This window comes from Dromiciops gliroides, chromosome 6 (genome assembly GCF_019393635.1).
Source record: "Dromiciops gliroides isolate mDroGli1 chromosome 6, mDroGli1.pri, whole genome shotgun sequence".
In the NCBI taxonomy this organism is placed as follows: Eukaryota; Metazoa; Chordata; class Mammalia; order Microbiotheria; family Microbiotheriidae; genus Dromiciops; species Dromiciops gliroides.
In genome coordinates, this window is record NC_057866.1 from 168,885,397 (window position 1) to 168,903,250 (window position 17,854).

At 39.7% G+C, this 17,854-nt stretch overlaps 1 protein-coding gene across 4 annotated transcripts in view; it reads left to right on the plus strand.

Moving 5' to 3' along the window:
* Positions 1 to 1,904, plus strand: part of TMEM131L (transmembrane 131 like) — a 170,832-nt gene extending 168,928 nt beyond the window's left edge. For all 4 annotated transcript variants that reach the window (XM_043972126.1, XM_043972127.1, XM_043972129.1 and 1 more), the window contains one exon: positions 839 to 1,904. In XM_043972126.1, coding sequence (XP_043828061.1) covers positions 839 to 1,117 — 279 coding nt within the window. In that variant the 3' untranslated portion in view covers positions 1,118 to 1,904. The remainder of the gene's footprint in view (positions 1 to 838) is intronic.
* The last annotated feature ends 15,950 nt before the right edge of the window (positions 1,905 to 17,854 follow it).

Sequence of the window (17,854 nt, forward strand, 5' to 3'; positions counted from 1 at the left end):
AGATAGCCTACATTTACTTCTTGAATACCCTTAAATTAATCATGCCCATCCTGGGGTACCTTCTTCCCCATTATCCCCCTCTTTTCTGTGTATATTGTTTTCTCCTGTTAGGATAATAATGAAAGAAGATGCCTAGAGGACAAGAAACGTCTTTTTCCTTGTATTTATTTGTATTACCAGTTTTTTGGCACATTAGTCAATGCTTAATAAATGCTTATTGTCTGCTGCATCCCTACTGCAAGAACTGGAAAGAATGGGAGGGGCTGACTAGAATAAAAAGTAGGACCACTGAATCTTATTTTAAAGATGTGTTGGAGCAGCTAGGTGGCGCAGTGGATAGAGCACTGGCTTTGGATTCGGGATGACCTGAGTTCAAATCTGTCCTCAGACATATGACACTTTCTAGCTGTGTGACCCTGGGCAAATCACTTAACCCCAATTGCCTTACCAAAAAAAAAAAAAAAAGATATGTGTTGACATCCACAGTGACCTTTTCAGTTTCCCAAATTGTCAATTGATCAAGTTAAGCCACTGGTTTCAAAGCTCTTTATTCTTGGATCTTATCCTCATTCAGAAGGTTCTTTAAAGCCTTCCATATTTAAAGAAAAGAAAAAAAAAAAAAGGTTCATCCCTCTGGGCCAATAACCCACCTCTCTACCGCCCTGGGAAGGAGAGGCAGGCAAGCAGGATTCCCTGGAGAATAATATCCCTTCTCAATTTTAGGGAATATTGTTTTTGTCTAGAAATGGGCTTCCTCGGGTCCATGTGACTTGAGTAGCCACCATTATCGCTTTTAAGTGCACTGACTCTTCAGTAATGATTTTGTCTTCTATTCCAGCCCTACCTCTCAAGCACCAGAAGCTTATCCCCAATGTCTGGACTTTTTGGTTCCATTTGGGCCCCACAAAATGATGTGTACGAAAGCTGCTGTTCTGTCAGTCCCACCACTCAGCATTCCACTCACATGGAAAACCCAGCAGTGATGTGTAAGCAGGAATACTACCCAAGGTTTAACCCTTTCCGTGCCTATATGAACCTGGACATATGGACTACCACAGCAAACAGGAACACAAACTTCCCGCTTTCTAGGGACTCAGGTTACTGTGGGAACGTGTGAATGGAATTTGGTTTTAAACAATGTGAATAAAGATGCTTGTGTTTTGATTTCTAGAGTAAGCTGGTTGTTGAGATAGATGGCAGCGTTGGTGAATATTTTGGCACTTTTATATTGAAAATAAATTTTTTTAATGAAGCCTGAATGTTCTGTTTTTTAAAAAACAAAACCTTTTTTTTTGTGTGTAAATGAGCAAGAGAAAGCGTCTGAATATTCTAACTGTAGAAATGTGCCACGCATCCCAAAACGTTATAAAAGAATACATAGGTAATACTAAGAAGGTGAGAATCAAGACGTTCTGGATTTTGCAGCTGAGGTGACCTCAAGCCACCTGTTCCATGCAGTTCCATGGCCAGTAGAGTGACTGGTCTGAAAAACCCCTGAGTCAGCATTCCTAGGGAGAAACAGGGGCTAGAATTACCCTTGACAGTGCTGATACTCTACCTCTCCAGAAATTGTCTGAATGAAGGATCAAAAGCTGAAAAGGCCCATACAAGTAAGTATTTCTTTCCTGACTCAACTCTGAATTACTTGAGATGGGTGCAAGGCTGGTGTCTAGTTTGTGTGTTACATGGAATGTTTATTGTCAGAGTACCTCTCAGGTAGGGTCCATCTGTGCAGAAATGCCTCCTTTTTTTCAAGTACGCAGAGGAGTAGACAAACGTGCCCTGCTTTGAGGGACGTCCCTTTGCAGATGGGCGGGATAACCCTGTCTCAATGCGAGTTGGCTCCCATTCTCTGCCTCTTGGCGGTTTTGCTGTGTCCATATTAAGGTGTTTTTGTAAACTTATCGAAGGATTTTCAAACTTTTAATAAAATAGTTTGGTATTTTCACATTTGGTATTGTCTTTTCTTTATTGGGAAGTCACTGGGATGGAGGCATGCTGAGTGAGTGGAGGGGGCAAGAGGCGTTGCTTAGGATTTTTGTTCCTTTTGGGTGGGTGGGGTGGTCCCATGGTGGGTACAGATTACGTGTGACCCAGAGGAGAAAAGTTACGAGAGTTCTGTTTCCTCCAGGACCATGGTATAGGGACAACTATCTGGAAAACCTCTGGCTACAGATGAATCTCTGGTTTGGGTCAGAGGGTTTTTTGTTTTCCTAGAAATGTTGTGGGGTTGGTTTTTTTTTTCTAAAAATATCTGAAGCATTTAGAAGAAAAATTTAGTTATATGAATTTTAAAAACCTGTGTGGTATCTTCAGCAACACATCAAATAATGGAGAGTCTGGGTATGGATTTCCTTTTTAGAATAAGCTGTTGTGACTTTTCTGTGTGTATGGATGAAGACTTGTCTATACCAATATGAGTTTTTACTGTGTTTTAACTGGGACTTCATTGGATAATGAATAATGTTCTTTCTTCACTCACTCATATTATTGCTCAGAGATTAACCAAAAAGGAAAATACAGTTTACCAAAATACCTTTATGTGTGAAAGATAATATTTTCAGAAGACTTCTAAAAGCTATCTCTCCTTGAGAGAGGTCCTGTTTCGGACTCCTAAGCTGAAATTGATGATAAAAAGACTGTATTTGCATTTGGACAGCTAGTATATTTTATTAGGTTCTGGTCTTCAAGTGGGTCACAATTTACTTTAATCTGTAATTGTGTATTGGCCTGGAAGATTTAATAGATTTTAGGATCTCAGTTGTAGGTTTTGATCTTCAGTCTTGTCTTGGGCTGAAGAGGGAAATATTGTGATGAGAGCAGTAATAGTAAGCAAAAGTTTATATAAGGTTTTTTTATATGAGGTTTACAAAGTGCTTTTCTATGTTTTATCTTATTTGGGGCAAACTGAGGCAAACAGGGTTTAGTACCTTGCCCAGGGTCACACAACTAGTAATTGTCTGAGGCTGGATTTGAACTTGGGTCTTCCTGACTCCAGGCCCAGCACTACATAGCTGCCCCAATTCCTTGTTACCTGTTTGACTTTATTATTAACTTCTTTAGGATCCAATTTTCAGACCTTTAAAATGAAAATATTGGACAAAGATGATTGCTAAAGCCCCTTCTACCTCTAAATTCTATTTTCCTGAGAGGGTATTGGGGAACCATACACTTGTTCTTTCTGTTTCTTGTTGGTTCCTTGCTAATCTCTGTGTACTTAATTCATTGATTCATTTAACGTGTGTGTGTAATCCATATACCATGAGCTGTTCTTTCTAGGTACTATGTAAGATAAAAAGATATATTAAGATTTACCGGGGCAGCTAGATGGCGCAGTGGTTAAAGCACCGGCCCTGGATTCAGGAGGACCTGAGTTCAAATCCGGCCTCAGACACTTGACACTTACTAGCTGTGTGATCCTGGGCAAGTCACTTAACCCCCATTGCCTGCAATAAACAAACAAACAAAACAAACAAACAAACAAAGATGTACTTACTGCCCTTTGGATTCATGAAAGTTGGTTAAGTCTCTTGCCCTAAACCTTAGGGCTGTCAAAGTTTTTTTGTTTTGACATGTATGGTAAAGTGAGCACATTCCTTTTTCTGTACTTTGTGGGGTCTAAAGTTGTAAATTTCTTTTTTTACAAAAGTCAGATTTGGTGGCAGATGGGGGCCTTACCCAAAATAGGATTTTCATCTTAGCCTGAGAAAGTCAACAAATGACAACATCCTTAAAGTGTTGGAATGTTTATAAACCTAGCTCCATTTTTCCTGTTTCCTGCTTTAAGCAAATATTTTTTTTTTAAAGAACTGTTCTTTGTTTCACTACTGGGCAACTTGCCTTCCTTCCAAGAGACTCACTTAGTGTTCTTAGAAAGCCTTCCCCCATTGATAATGTGAGGTGCTTGGGCCTAGAATTGGGTGCACTGTGATAAAATCCAAATATCCAAACTTTCACCTACCTGAAGAATCAGGTTCTTTTTTTTTTTTTTTTTTTGGTACTTTAGATCTAGGTGAAATGAAACTCACAATTTCAACCACTTCACAATTCAGGTCAGCAAGTTTTTTGTACTCTGTGCTTCTTAGTTTGTCTTTGCCAGGATAAAGAATACACCATTTGGTAGAGCGTAACTAAAACAGTGGTGCCTTAGAATTTAAGTTTTAGGCGTTTATTCTTTTTTTTCCCCATGGTAAGCTGTTTTTTTAGTGTCTCAGAATTATGTGACAGAGTTTTGGTCAAGTTGTTTCCTTTTAAAGATTGCTGATTTTAAAAACTAATATCTTAAAAACTGCCATGAAATGAATGCCCCCCCCAAAAAAAAACCCAAACCAAAGCAAACAAAAACATTCCTTTCCTCCTGAAGCTTTTACGATGCTTTGTGTTAATAAACCAGTCTTTGACTATTAAATTTAAATGGCCAGTTGAGACAAACAGTTCTGAGATCTTTCTTCCATTACTGATTGAGACTGGGGTGGCAGGGGTGGTATGGAAGATGCATTTAGCCTGCTGGGCAGACTTGGTGACCTTTCCAGCATAAGCAGCATTCTTGTCAGTCTGCCTTGATGACACCAACTGCAGCAGTTGGCCTCCTATCAGGACCCCAGAGAAGGATGCCCTGAGAAGCTCTCCTCTCATGTGGGCTTGCCCGGAAACAGGTCAGTGATGGCAGCATCACCAGATTTCAGGAAATTAGGGCCATCATCCAACTTCTTCCTAGAACAGTGTTCAATCTTCTGTGGTTCAGCAACCTTGCAAGTGTTGTGATTGTAGAACAATCCAGAACAGGTGGATAGCCAACTAGGATTTGGTCTGGATGGTTCAGGATAATGACCTTTATAGTGAAGCCACCGTATAGAGGGGTCATTCTTGCTATCACTAGTCACATCGCCATGGCAGATATCTTTGACAGACACATTCTCGACATTGAAACCATTATCCTGGTTCTGTGTTCTCTGTATTCTTCCTATCCTGCTTCCCTGTGTTTTAAAACCATATAAACCACTCTTTAAACTCACAATCTTTAGAGGAGCAGACTAAGTTCTTACTGTTTTCTGCATGTGCATGTGCTGTAGTGGCCCAATGAGTGTTCCTTGCATTCCCTCTCTTCAGGCTGATGCTGTACCCCAGTTAATTATTTTTGCCAGTTAATCAAATGGTGTCAGAAGTGGGATGATTGCCCACTACCACTTAATTATTTTGCCAATTAATCAATTGTGAAAAGTAAATGATCTGTCTTCTAATTTTTTAAATAGTATAACCTTTAATATTAAGGTTGCATATCCATTTAGAATGCATTATGGAATATGGAGTGAGATGTTGGTCTAAGCCTTATTTCTGCCAGACTGATTTCTAGTTTTCCTGCAGTTTTTTCCAGATAAGAAGGGTTTTTTTTTTTTAGGTAACTTATATTTTCTACTTTATTAAACAATGGGTTCTCAATTTATGTTGTTTCTCATTCTTGTCTAATCTCTTCCATTAACCTATCTCTATTCTTCAACCAATACCATATAGTTTTGATGACTTTATGATATAGTTTGAGGTCTAGACGTACCATTCCTCCTTCATCGCTCCTTCTTTTAATCATTTCCCTTCACATTTTAGATTATTGTTTTCAAATGAGATTTGTTGTTATTTTTATCAAGTCCTATAAAGTATCCCCTTTGTAATTTGGTATAGTATTAAAACATAAAATAATTTTCATAAAATTGTGATTTTTAAAATTTTATTACATTGGCATAGCCTAGCCAGGAGCACCAAATATTCTTCCAGCTATTCAAGTTGTTCTTTATTTCTTTAAAGAGCACTTTGTTATTGAATCTATAAAAGTCTTTTGTGTGCTTTGGAAAAGTCTTTTGTGTACATTTTATAATTATTTGGAATGGCATTTCCCTTTTTGCATTTGTTATTGTTATAGAGTAATGTTCGGGAAGGTACAAAGGGTCCATAGCAGGTGCAAGTAATGGTGAGACAAAAAAGATAATAAATTTAGGAGCAATAAAGCCCAGGGAGAAATGGGACGACAAATTTTGAATAAAGATGCTTCAGAGTTACTGATCATGAAACTTGGCTGATCCTTGTGTGTAGCTGAGGTAGAGTGATTTGGGTTTGAGGAACTGGGAGTTAGGGCATTCAAGGGAATATCAGTTGTCTATTGACATACACTATTAAAGAGGAAAGAAGGTGGAATATGGAGAAAACAAGAGCCTGGTAGGGAACTCATTGAGAAAGGAAGAAGATAATCTGAGGGGGTTGGTAGCTAGCTATCAAGATCTGATTTGGATAATGAATAGTTACTAAGTGATACTTCATAGAGCTTGATAAAAAAAAAAACAACATAAAATTTGCTCAGAAAACAAGAGGTCTAGAGTGTTAAGGGAAATGCAGTAGAAAGACACGGCCATTGAAAGAGTATTTTGATTCCTCCTTTAGGACCAACAACTCAGAAGGTAAGCAGAAATCATGTAACCTGTTGCGTGCTAGAGATATGAATAGAAAATCAAGACAGCCCATCCTCTTAAGGAAGTTACATTCAAATAGTGGAAATGACACGTAGGAGAGTTAGGAAACAGGAGACAACACATAAGCCAGGGAAGGGAGTTAAGATCCAAGGTGTCACCAAAATGCCCTTTTCAGAGATAGTGGGAGTGTTATTTTGATGACAGTTCTCAAAGCAAGAGGTGGAAAGTGGGCGGTGGGAGGTGGGGAAAGGGTGCTTCCAACAGCAGATCAGGAAATAACCGAATCAAGTAGAGCCTTCATGGTTTCAGCCCACATTGAGGGTGTCTTAGCTCTTGTAGGACATGGTCTCTTGAAAATTCAGAGCATGAGAGAAAAAGGAATAAAATGAAGAAATATTTGTTAATTAGTAAGTAGAATGGGAGTTCCAAATCAGCCAGGATTTATGAAGTGCTTACTATATTACAGGCATTGTTTTAAGTGTTGGGGATGCAAATAGAAGCCAGGAGCCTACCTCCCCCTAACCCCCCAAAGCTGTTTAAATTCTTATAGGGGAAGACAGCACATAAAAGGTCCTTGAAAAGAGGAAGAGTAGAGGGACTTACCCAGAGGAAAGAAGTAGTGGCATGAATGGCCTGGGGGTCCTTCCTTAAAATAGACATCTAAGGAGGAAATGAGCCCCAGGAGGAAGGGACCCTTCAGTCTTCCACGTTAAGAAGTTGGCTTGGAGAAAGAAGTCCAGAGAGCCTGGAGTGGGGCAGGGAGAATGAGGAGAGTTGTTTAGAGTCCCAGAGGGCCCAGTGGAAGGGGGAGGCAGATTTATGGGGGGACCCTATGGACAGAGGTAGAGTTGAGGCAGAAGGGAATGAGCTCTCCTTAGATACCTCTCTCTTTCCCAGGGCTACTGTGTTCTCTGTACTCACTGAGAAGAATGGTGCTGTTTAGTATCCGAAAAGTACATAAGATGCTCTGTAATTGATTCTCTTTTTTTGCTCTTCATTGATAATCTCCAGATACTTCCCTTTTTTTGTCTTTGTAGACATGTTTCTATTGTCTAATATGTTGTTAAGCACTTTAATGTTTGGTAAAATGAAAGGATAAATGTTGAAATGACATGAAGTGGGATAATTTTACCTTGTCAAGCTTGGGTTTTGAAATGTGCCGAGATTAATGGAAAACTCCTAGGAGGAATCTGTGTGATTCTGTATTTGTAAGTGAAGCACAAGACCAACAAGAAAATTAGAGAAAGAGCTCTCAAACTTTAAAACAATTCCCTCGTGTAAATTAGCCTAAAAGAGACTATGAGTTATAGTATAGAATTATGCAAATGCATGAATAAAGCCATGGTAAACAGTACTAATGACCTACACTGTGTATCCACTGAACACTATCTTTGAAGAATTTTTTGGAAGTTGGAGTTAGGGAGATGTCTACCCCAAGCATGTAAAGATTTACCCCTGGAGGGATGAGGGGATAAGAACAATTTGTTCCAATAGCCTTGAAATGGGCTGAAGCAGATAAGCCTTTAGAAAACACTAGGGAAGAAAAAATAATTAATTGATTTTTTAAAAAACCACGAGAAGAGGCAAGAATAGATCTGGTAGCCTCTCTTTCTAATTCTGTCACTTCTTACACATTCCCCTCTCTCAAAAATTTGCATCCCCTGACAATGACACCAGAGTACAGGAATAATTTGTATGTGCATATCAAAAATGTCCTTTATTTTACATTTGTTAACATTAAATGCACTTTATACAAGTTACATAGGCTGTTTATAGGTATATGGTACTTGCTACACAAATTGCAATCGCCTAGAGTATAACAGGTGAAACATATGAAAACATGTGATTCTTCATGGCTACTATATAGCATTATGTGGCAAAGTTACATGCAGTAAACCAAATCTAGAGATAACTTGTGATAGAGATGGGAATTACATACAAAGTACACTTTAAATACACTCCAATACTGGGATCCATCTAGTGATGGGTAACATCACTCATTCCCCTGGGAGCATCAGATGTCAGCCTGGTCACTAGCCAGATTGTCCTGGCATTCCTGAAGATAGGACCAGTTTTTTATTTTGTATCTACTGCATTCTCAGACCCACATTAAAGGTTCAGGCTGAATGGCATGCTCTGCAACCGCTAAAGAGTTAGGTTCTGAAGATTACCTCCACTTCCTTGGGTTCAACAGAGGTAGAGGTTTGGGGTTTTTGTTTTTTGTATTCACCCATATGTTCCATTGGCTAGGGAACCCAAAGGTGAGAAAACTCCTTCTACTAATGCAAATCAGCATCTGTTCTGTAATTTATAGTGTTAAGAGAGTTCCCTTGAGATCACTGCGAGCTTATGACCTGTTAGCTGATATTTTTGTTCGTCATTTTGCTTATAATTTCATTGATTTGATTTTTAAATTCCTTATTCAACAATCATCAACAAAACTGAGGGAAGATGTACAAGAGACTATGAACTTCCACCACTTGCAGGGTTTATTTGTTTTGTTTTGAGAGAAACAAGAATGCGTCTGTCTGGGTTTAGGTGTGATCTCTTGTTTGCACTGTCGTGGAGCTATGAGGAAATGAAATGCAGCTACAGCTATTACCTTTTTCCCTTATTTCTCTAGAGAAGTTTTTGTTGCTGGGGAACTTAATTCTTTGCTTTGCATACTTGTATAAGCCACTTCTCATGTCATCTGTGATTGGATACATCACTTTTGCAAGACAAATTAGGATTGAAACCTCTTTTTCAGCCATTCCCTACCAACTTGTCTGCTTTATAGATAAGGAAAGTGAAGTTTCCAGAGGGTAGATGACTTGCTAGAGGTCAGAGGGCTCATCGGGAGCAGATGCCCTATCTGATTACAGAGCCCAGATTCCCTTTCTCTGTCTCACTGACTTTGCTAAGATCCTGTGTGTGTTCACTTAAGTTCTCATAATTGGGCTTTCCCCTTTGTACTGTGCTGCTGCTGCTACTCATGGGAGAAAATACGAACAGTAGGGATGCAGCACAGGTGAAGATTAACAGAAATGTAAACAAGCGAGCTTAACATTCAAGTTATACTATAATCTACCTGAACAGAAAGAGAATATAGGTGAGGAGTTTGTTAAAATTTCTGATTATTTGTATATTTTTCCCCAATTACATGTAAAAAGTTTTTAACATTTGGTTTTTTGTTTTTGTTTTTTGTGGGGCAATAAGGGTCAAGTGACTTGCCCTAGCGTCAAGTGTCTGAGGCTGGATTTGAACTCAGGTCCTCCTGAATCCAAGTCCATATTAATTTTGTCACAAAAGAAAACAGACCAAAACCAAGAAAAATACAGGAAAGGAGTTTAGGAAATATCACAACCCAGGCATAAAGGGATTATACGACAATGCTGGAGGTCCTCAGTTATCCAGACATTGCTGTAACTCTCCCCTCAAAACAGAGTAGCTAATAATTCCTTTAATTGTCTTAGTGACAGTTTCATCCTTCAGAAGGTGGAGGAACCAACAAAGGGGAGGTGCCAACTCATCATAAGGAGGGAACTTGGTGCTTGAGTATAAAAGACGGGAACCTTGGTGAAAAGCATCGGCTCAGTTTTAGAATTTGTGATGTGGAAGGAGAGGAAAGCCATCATAATAGAGCATGTGGCCTAGATTTTGTGAAAGCAAGTTTCTAAGGATTCAGGGAAAGGAGACCTAAATTATCCCATGGACTAAAGGAGCAAAAGCCTGAGAGGGATGAGAAATACTTAAGGATGAAATTACAAAGATGCAAAGAGAAAGAAAATGAGGAATTGTCCAAAGAAATCAATGTGGATACAAAGGGAACCAACTTATATTTTCAAAAGCCACTGAGATGTTGATAGATGATCAAAAGATATGAAGTTTTCAGATGAAATCATCAAAGCCACCTATAGCCATATGAAAAAAAGATGCTCTAACTCACTGTTGATTGGAGAGATGCAGGACAAAACAATTCTGGGTACTACCTCTTACCCATTGGATTAGATAATAGGACAGCAGAGGAAAATGACAAATGTCATTAAAGCACTCTTGGTAAAGTTGTAAGAAGATTCAGATATTCTGTAGAGTAATTTGGAACTATGGCCAAAGGGCTATAAAACCGTGCATACTCTTTGACCTAGTAATACCCCTACTAAGTTGGTATCCAAAAAGATTTTTAAAAAGTTGAATTCAAAATTGGGGAGATGCCTATCCATTGGGGAATGGCTGAACAAATTGTGGGATGAGATTATGATGGGACACTATTGTGCTACATTAGAAATGATGAGCAGGATGCTATTGGAAAAACCTGGAAAGACTTATATGAGCTGATGCAAAGTGAAATGTATTGTATACAAAATAACAATACTGTAAGATGATTTACTGTGAATGACTTAGTTATTTCAGCAATACGATGATCTGAGACAAGTTTGAAGGTCTTATTAAAAATGCAGTCCATCTACAGAGAAAGAACTGATGGTATCTGAATACAGATTGAAGCATAATTTTTTGGTTAGTTCTTTTTTCTAAAGTTTTTTTGTCTGTTTTCTTTCACAGCCTGACTAATGTGGAAATGTTTTGTGTGACTGCACATGTAACTTATATTGAATTGATTAAGTTCTTAGTGGGGGGCGGTGGAGAGAGGGAGGAAGAGAATATAAAACACAAAGTTTTAAAAATCGATGTGAAAATTTGTTTTTACATGTAATTTGGGGAAAAAATTCTAAATATTTTTTTAAAGCCATTGAGGGGGCAGCTAGGTGGCACAGTGGATAAAGTATTGACCCTGGATTCAGGAGTACCTGAGTTCAAATCCAGCCTCAGACACTTGACACTTACTAGCTGTGTGACCCTGGGCAAGTCACTTACCCCTCATTGCCCCGCACACAAAACAAAACAAAAAAAGCTATTGAGATGATGGAAGCAAGAGGACTTATCAGGAAGTACAAAAAGGACATGGCCCTATGAGAATCGGGACAGGAGCATCAAATCTCAGGAGAATCTGTCAAAGAAATGTACAGGCAACCAAAAGGGAAAAAAAGAATTTCCTCTTTAACTGTTTGGGGCGGGGGGGGGGGAGAGGAGGATCAGAGTAAAGGATAGAACCCCTTCTTGAGATGGTGATGGCTGATGATGGAGAAAAGGCAGGGGTGCTCAGCAGTTGTTTTCTTTTTCTCTCTCTTCCAAGAAGAATGATCTCTGAGCTGAGGGCAGAACAAAATGTGTAATCCAGAGCCATCACATGATGCACGTATACCTAAATAGTTTTAGCTTTATATGGTGTGTTTATTGCCCATATAGGCAAATAAATGACTGAGGATCTAGATGAACTTTTTTTTTTTTGCGAGGCAATTGGGGTTAAGTGACCTGCCCAGGGACACACAGCTAGTAAGTGTTAAGTGTCTGAGGCTGGATTTGAACTCAGGTCCTCCTGACTCCAGGGCCGTTGCTCTATCCACTGTGCCACCTAGCTGCCCCTAGATGAGCTTTGAAAAGGAGTTTTAGGAAAATGGAACTTAGCTGACAGTTTGAGAGCTGAACCCTCTTCATCCTTCCCTTCTCTCCCCTCCTCCCTGCCCCCTGAATGGGCAGGGCTGGAGGGGAAACATTTGGGAAATTGATGATGAGAAGGAAGAGGTAGGACTGAAGCGCTGTTCCTTGGCCGCTTAGCACAGCACCTTTCATGTGGCTGGGTTCCGTAATGCTTGTTGAGAGACTGTGGTGTGTCAGAGAAAGCCTTGGGCTTGCAGAGAGGAGAGACGTGGGAAATGACATCTGGGCAGAGGGGTGGAAGGCTGGATGACTGCTGTGTGACTCTGGCTAAGTCACTCCCCTTTCCAGGCTTCATGTTCCTCATCTGAGAAATGAGAGAGATGGACTAGATGCTTCTCTCCAGTTCCCAGTGTATGAGCCTGTGAACTTGCTGTGGGAACCTGGGTATGACTCTGGATCTCTCTAGGCCTCAGTTTCCTCATCTATAAAATGGGAAGAAGAAGAATGCCTGGATTTCCCACCTCACAGGCTTGTTGTTAAAGATCAAAAGAGATTGTGTAGGGGCAGCTAGGTGGTGCAGTGGATAGAGCACCGGCCCTGGAGTCAGGAGTACCTGAGTTGAAATCCGGCTTCAGACACTGACTAGCTGTGTGACCCTGGGTAAGTCACTTAACCCCAATTGCCTCACTAAAAAAAAAAAAAATAGAGATTGTGTATTTTACAGCCTTTCCCAAACACACCTTAAACCTTAAATTCAAACCTTAAATCCCTACATGAAAGCCGGCTCTTTGCTGACTGCTCTTGCTTCATAGGAGGGTTTCCTCACCACTTCCGGCTACTACTTCCTGAGCTCTGAAAAGTACAGAACTTTCTGTGCCAGTCATTTTTATTGCCTTGCATCAGCACTTCTGTCCCAGCAGTCTTATGGAAGAGTGGGTTTTCATGGAAATCACGTGGAAACCAGACAGACATACCCACTGTGCACATTCCTCACAGCTGGCACCAGGCAAAAGCTTTCTGAATTTTCTGACGTGAAATTCAAACATAATTGTCTCTTATTTGATGTGGACGTCTCCTTTAGGCCAAACCCAGTGTGCTGAGAGTATATGCCATTGTCCCTTTGAAACAGAGATGTCTATTGTCTCTGTTAAGCCAGCTTTGGTCTTTCCTCATGCTTTGAGGATGCAGGAATATTTGTTCAAAGACTCAGAGCCAGAAACATCTTTAGGAGTCATTGAGTTCATTTTAGAGATGAAGAAAACTGAGATTCAGAGAAATTAATTTGCCCAAGGTCAAGCAGGAAGTAAGCTGCAAAGCAGGCAGTCAAACATAGGTTCTCTCTCGCCAAGATCCCTTTCTTTTTTCCTGGTCCCAAGATCACTTTAGGATTTTTTTCCTCTGTTACTCAGAAAGGGTTTAGAGTCAACTATTGGAAATTCTAAGCAAGTCTGGGTTTTCCCAAGTTTCTGGGTGTGGCTCTGTAACTTCAAAAGGACCTGTATGGACAGTCTGTGAAAGACTCAGTCTCTCAAATTCCAGCATGTGCACACACTCCTCTTCAGAAGCGTTTGACCCTGTTTGTTACTTTGAAAATAGAAAAGTTGTTGTTTGTCCCTCATTCCCAAAGAGGACCAATGACATTAGGGAGGTGATGTCTTGACTTGCATGTGAATTGGATTTAAGTGAGGCAGGGTAGGCTGACAGAGCAAAAGAGAGAGTCAGACTGCTGGGTCTAATAGTTCTTTTTTTTTTTCTTTTTTCTTTTTCTTTTTGAGCAATGATAGCAGTATCTGGATTAGGATCCAGAACATTGATGAGAGATGAATAGAATCAAACTCTTCTGTGAACCAGCAGCTCCTAAACAGTGACAGATGCTTGGAAAACGTAAGGGAAGTCACAGCAAGACGGGATGTTATTTTACCTCTGATATTTCTTTTCTGAGGGTGGGTCAAGTAGTGTGGACTGTGATTCCTTGGCTCAATAGAGGAGATTTCTCACCCCAAGGAGTGTTTTTAGTAACTTTATGGATCATTTAAAAAAAATCAAAAAGTTTGATTTCTCCAGTGAAGCAAATTCCTTGTGTGGAAACCTTTTCTGCTCATGCAGCTTGGCATCTCATTGGCAACTTTTAAGGAATTACCTGGGCCTCTGAAAGGCTAATTTGTCCATCACATAGATAGCGTATATCCAGAGGCAGAGCCTGAACCCAGGTCCTCTTGACTTTAATTAGGTCCTCTAATTATTATGTCCTGATGACCCTATAAGCAGATTTTAGGCTTATAGATTTGGACCTGAAAGGACACTAGAGGTCACCAAGTCCCACCTCCTCATTTTACATATAGTGCCCCATCCACTCCCTCTGTGCCTTTCTGGCCCTGGGGACCGATTAGTAGTATTTACCAATTTCTGAAGTGTTAATGTCGAACTGAAAATTTAACAGTTGGATCTCATGATAAACATTCTTCATCCATTTAGGTGTGTGTGTGTGTGTGTGTGTGTGTGTGTGTGTGTGTGTGTGTGTGTGTGTGAAGTCAGTACCTTTCAAGTGATCACCAACTTTATTGAGAAGCACTTGTAGTACAGGCAAGAAACTTGTATTTCTCTATGTGACCTTTCATAAAATAAATTCTACATTTTTACTTAATTTTACTCCTATTTTCAAGCTAATTGCATCTTGAACACTGGGTTCTGTGGCTCCCACATCTACCATCCTAACTTGATATCAATGGAGCTAGAGAAATGGTCCAATCCTTTATCCCATGCATTAATTCCTCTATAGACTTCCCAGTGAGGGTTTGTATTACATAAGTATTATTTATCACTTCATATTGACATACTTTATCATCTTGAAATGTGTCTTTTTATGTGTTATTAAAGTTCATTTTAAGGTATATCTATTAAAAATGAGTTTTTGTTAATGTCTTTTGTTTTTTATGTCATTCTAGTTTTCCCAAGTATCCTTCACTCTCCTGCTCCCAAACAGCCACCCCATATAATGAATAGTATTTTTTAAAGATAAAAAAAGAAGAGGGAAAAATCAGCACAACCAAACAATATGTTGGAAACGTCCAAAAACATGCAATGTTCGCTTTTGATTTTGTGTGTGTGGTTGTTTTCCTCTTACATTGTTGTATTTGTTGTAGATATTGTTTTTTTGGCTCTGCTTGCTTTACTCCATCAATTCATGTAGTTATTTCTATGTTAATATTCATCACACTCATCATTTCTTATAATGATTTATATATATATAGGTAATATTACTATATTTCCTTATAGTCATGTACCACAATTTGTTCAGCCATTTCCCAATTGATGGGCATCTATTTTGCTTCTAATCCTTTGCTATCACACACAAAAAAAATGCTCTAAATATTGTGATGTATATGAAGACTTTCTTCTTATCAGTGGCTTCTTTGGGGTATAAGTCTAGTAATGGAATCTCTGGGTCAGGGGCTATGGATATTTTAGTTTACACTATTTGCATACTTCCAAATTGCTTCCCAATTTCATGGCTCCTCTAAGAATATATCAGGGTGCCTATCTTTCCATAACCCACTGACATTGTTGACATTTTTTTGTCATCTTTACCAATTTACAGAGTGTGATACATAATCTAAGGATTGTTGTGATTTGCATTTCTCTTGTTACTGGTGATTTGAATAATTCTTTCATGTAGTTATTAATACTTTATGGTTCTTCCTTTGGAAACTGTTTATGCATATTCTTTGACAACTTAGTTATTGGATAATATATTGATGTTATCCCCTCCCCTTTTTTTTGCAGGGCAATGAGGGTTAAGTGACTTGCCCAGGGTCACACAGCTAGTAAGTGTTGAGAGTCTGAGGCTGGATTTGAACTCAGGTCCTCCTGAATTCAGGGCCAGTGCTTTATCCACTGCACCACCTAGCTGCCCCTGATGTTATTCTTAAAATTAAGATCACTATTACTTCCTAATGGTTTCCTCCAAACAAGCCTCTCCCTAGTAACAAAGAATTAGTCAGAATAAATCAACACATTAGACAGTTCCCATAATATATGCCTCATTCCTTGACCTTTATTACTTCATGGTCAGTCCTGTAAAGTCATATCTTGTAACATGACAAGACACAAATCTTCTCAAGTTTCTCTGACACATATTTGCTGTTTCTTATATCACAATAATATCACACCAGAATTTATCCCCTGATTCTATAATCAATGGATATTTATTTTCCTTCCAGTTATTTGCCACTACGATAAAGCACTGCTATCAATATTTTTTTGTATATAAAGAAACTTTTATGAAGCATGGTGGGATGAAAAGAATTCTAATTCCAACTTTGCTACTGATTGAGTGTTCATGTTAACAGGTTATTTTTCTAGTTCTGACACCCTATAAACTTGGATTAAAGAGCATGAGAAATGACCCATGAAGTGCCTAGGAGCCCAACTGAACAAGAGACCAGGAGAGATCAGAATCTCTCTGTGACGTTAGCACCTCAGCTCCTGGTTGTGCGATATTCTTGTTGTCTTCTTGGTCTCCAGACTGGGGCCGGCCCTGCTACAGTGGCGATCTAAGGATAGGAATAGCTACTACCAAGAAATTCAACAGAAGGGAAGAAAGAAGCAGGGGAAACTGAGCTGTGAAAGAATTTTGAGTTCATCTCCCCCAAATGCAAATTTTCTCAAATCTCTTCCCAAATATAACACTGGCTGAATATTAGACATTATTCTTCTGATAGGCCCAGTCATAGTCTATAAAAAAGCCACAAGAAGAAATTCAGCACTGACTAGATTCCTGTTGTTCAAATTCCCAAGAGTCTGTGCCTGAGGCAAAGTGAAGGTGACTGGGTTCTGGAGAAAGGAGACTCGCAAAACTTCTGGGAACCAACTGGAACTGAATACTTCTCTGAAGTGGAAAGGACCCCTTCCTGATGGCATTATCAGGGGTTTTAATCAGGTACTTAGAGAAACAAACCCATTCTAATATGACAACCACACAGTAAGCTTTACCATAGTTAAAATGCATATCTCCAGGGAGTCTTTAATAAATTACTTTAATGAAAACCAGTTCAGACACTATGACAAGGCTAGTGGAAGAGATACATTCAGTAAAGTTTTAGTATGATAGCCAGAGAGTTATTCAGAGATGATAAGAGATAAGGTCCTTTTATTGTTAAATTCCAATGGATTAAAATATTACATTAGTAGAAAGTTAATAACAGCTTAAGCTGAATATTGCTGTGGTTGGACGATTTTTTTTTTCTTGTCGGGAAAGTTGTAGGTGGTGAGTGTATACTGAAGTAGAGTGTAAACAAAAAAATGAGATGAACCAGCGGCCAGGGACGGGGAGTGAGGACTGGGCAAAAGGGAGAATTCAGTAGGAGGGTAGTAGAGCCGAAGTCTGCCAGGAGGAGGGGAGAGGGCTACATACAGGAAGCTGCTTGGTTGTGCATGGATGACACTGAGATTCGCTACTTTTGAGATGACATTTGGCCTCATCGCCGCCTCCTCATTTGCCTGGGACCAAATATTGTCTGGGTGTGCCTGCTCTGATGAGTGAGGCCCCTGGAGGCAAGGAGCCAGGTGTAGCCCAGCCTTGTCTAGAACTGTCTTTTCCATCTGCTGCACCTATCCCCTTACGATCCCGGATTCAGAGCTGAAAGGCTCCTTGGAGAGAATCACTCAGTTTAAGTCTTTGATTTTACAGACATGGACGAGGAGTCCCAGAGAGGGAATTGATTTTCCAAATGTCTCGCATCTAGTAGGTAGCGGAAACGGAATCCGAACCCAAGGCATGCCGCCTTCTCTCGTCTTGTTTTGCTCCAGTTTCCTGCTAGGTTTGGAGGGTGGTGAGGGAGCGAGGATGGAGTAGGAATCACCAGACTCCTTGTTCTGAAATTTCCTCTTGGCCCTTGGCCTAGCAGAAAGTGTGGAAG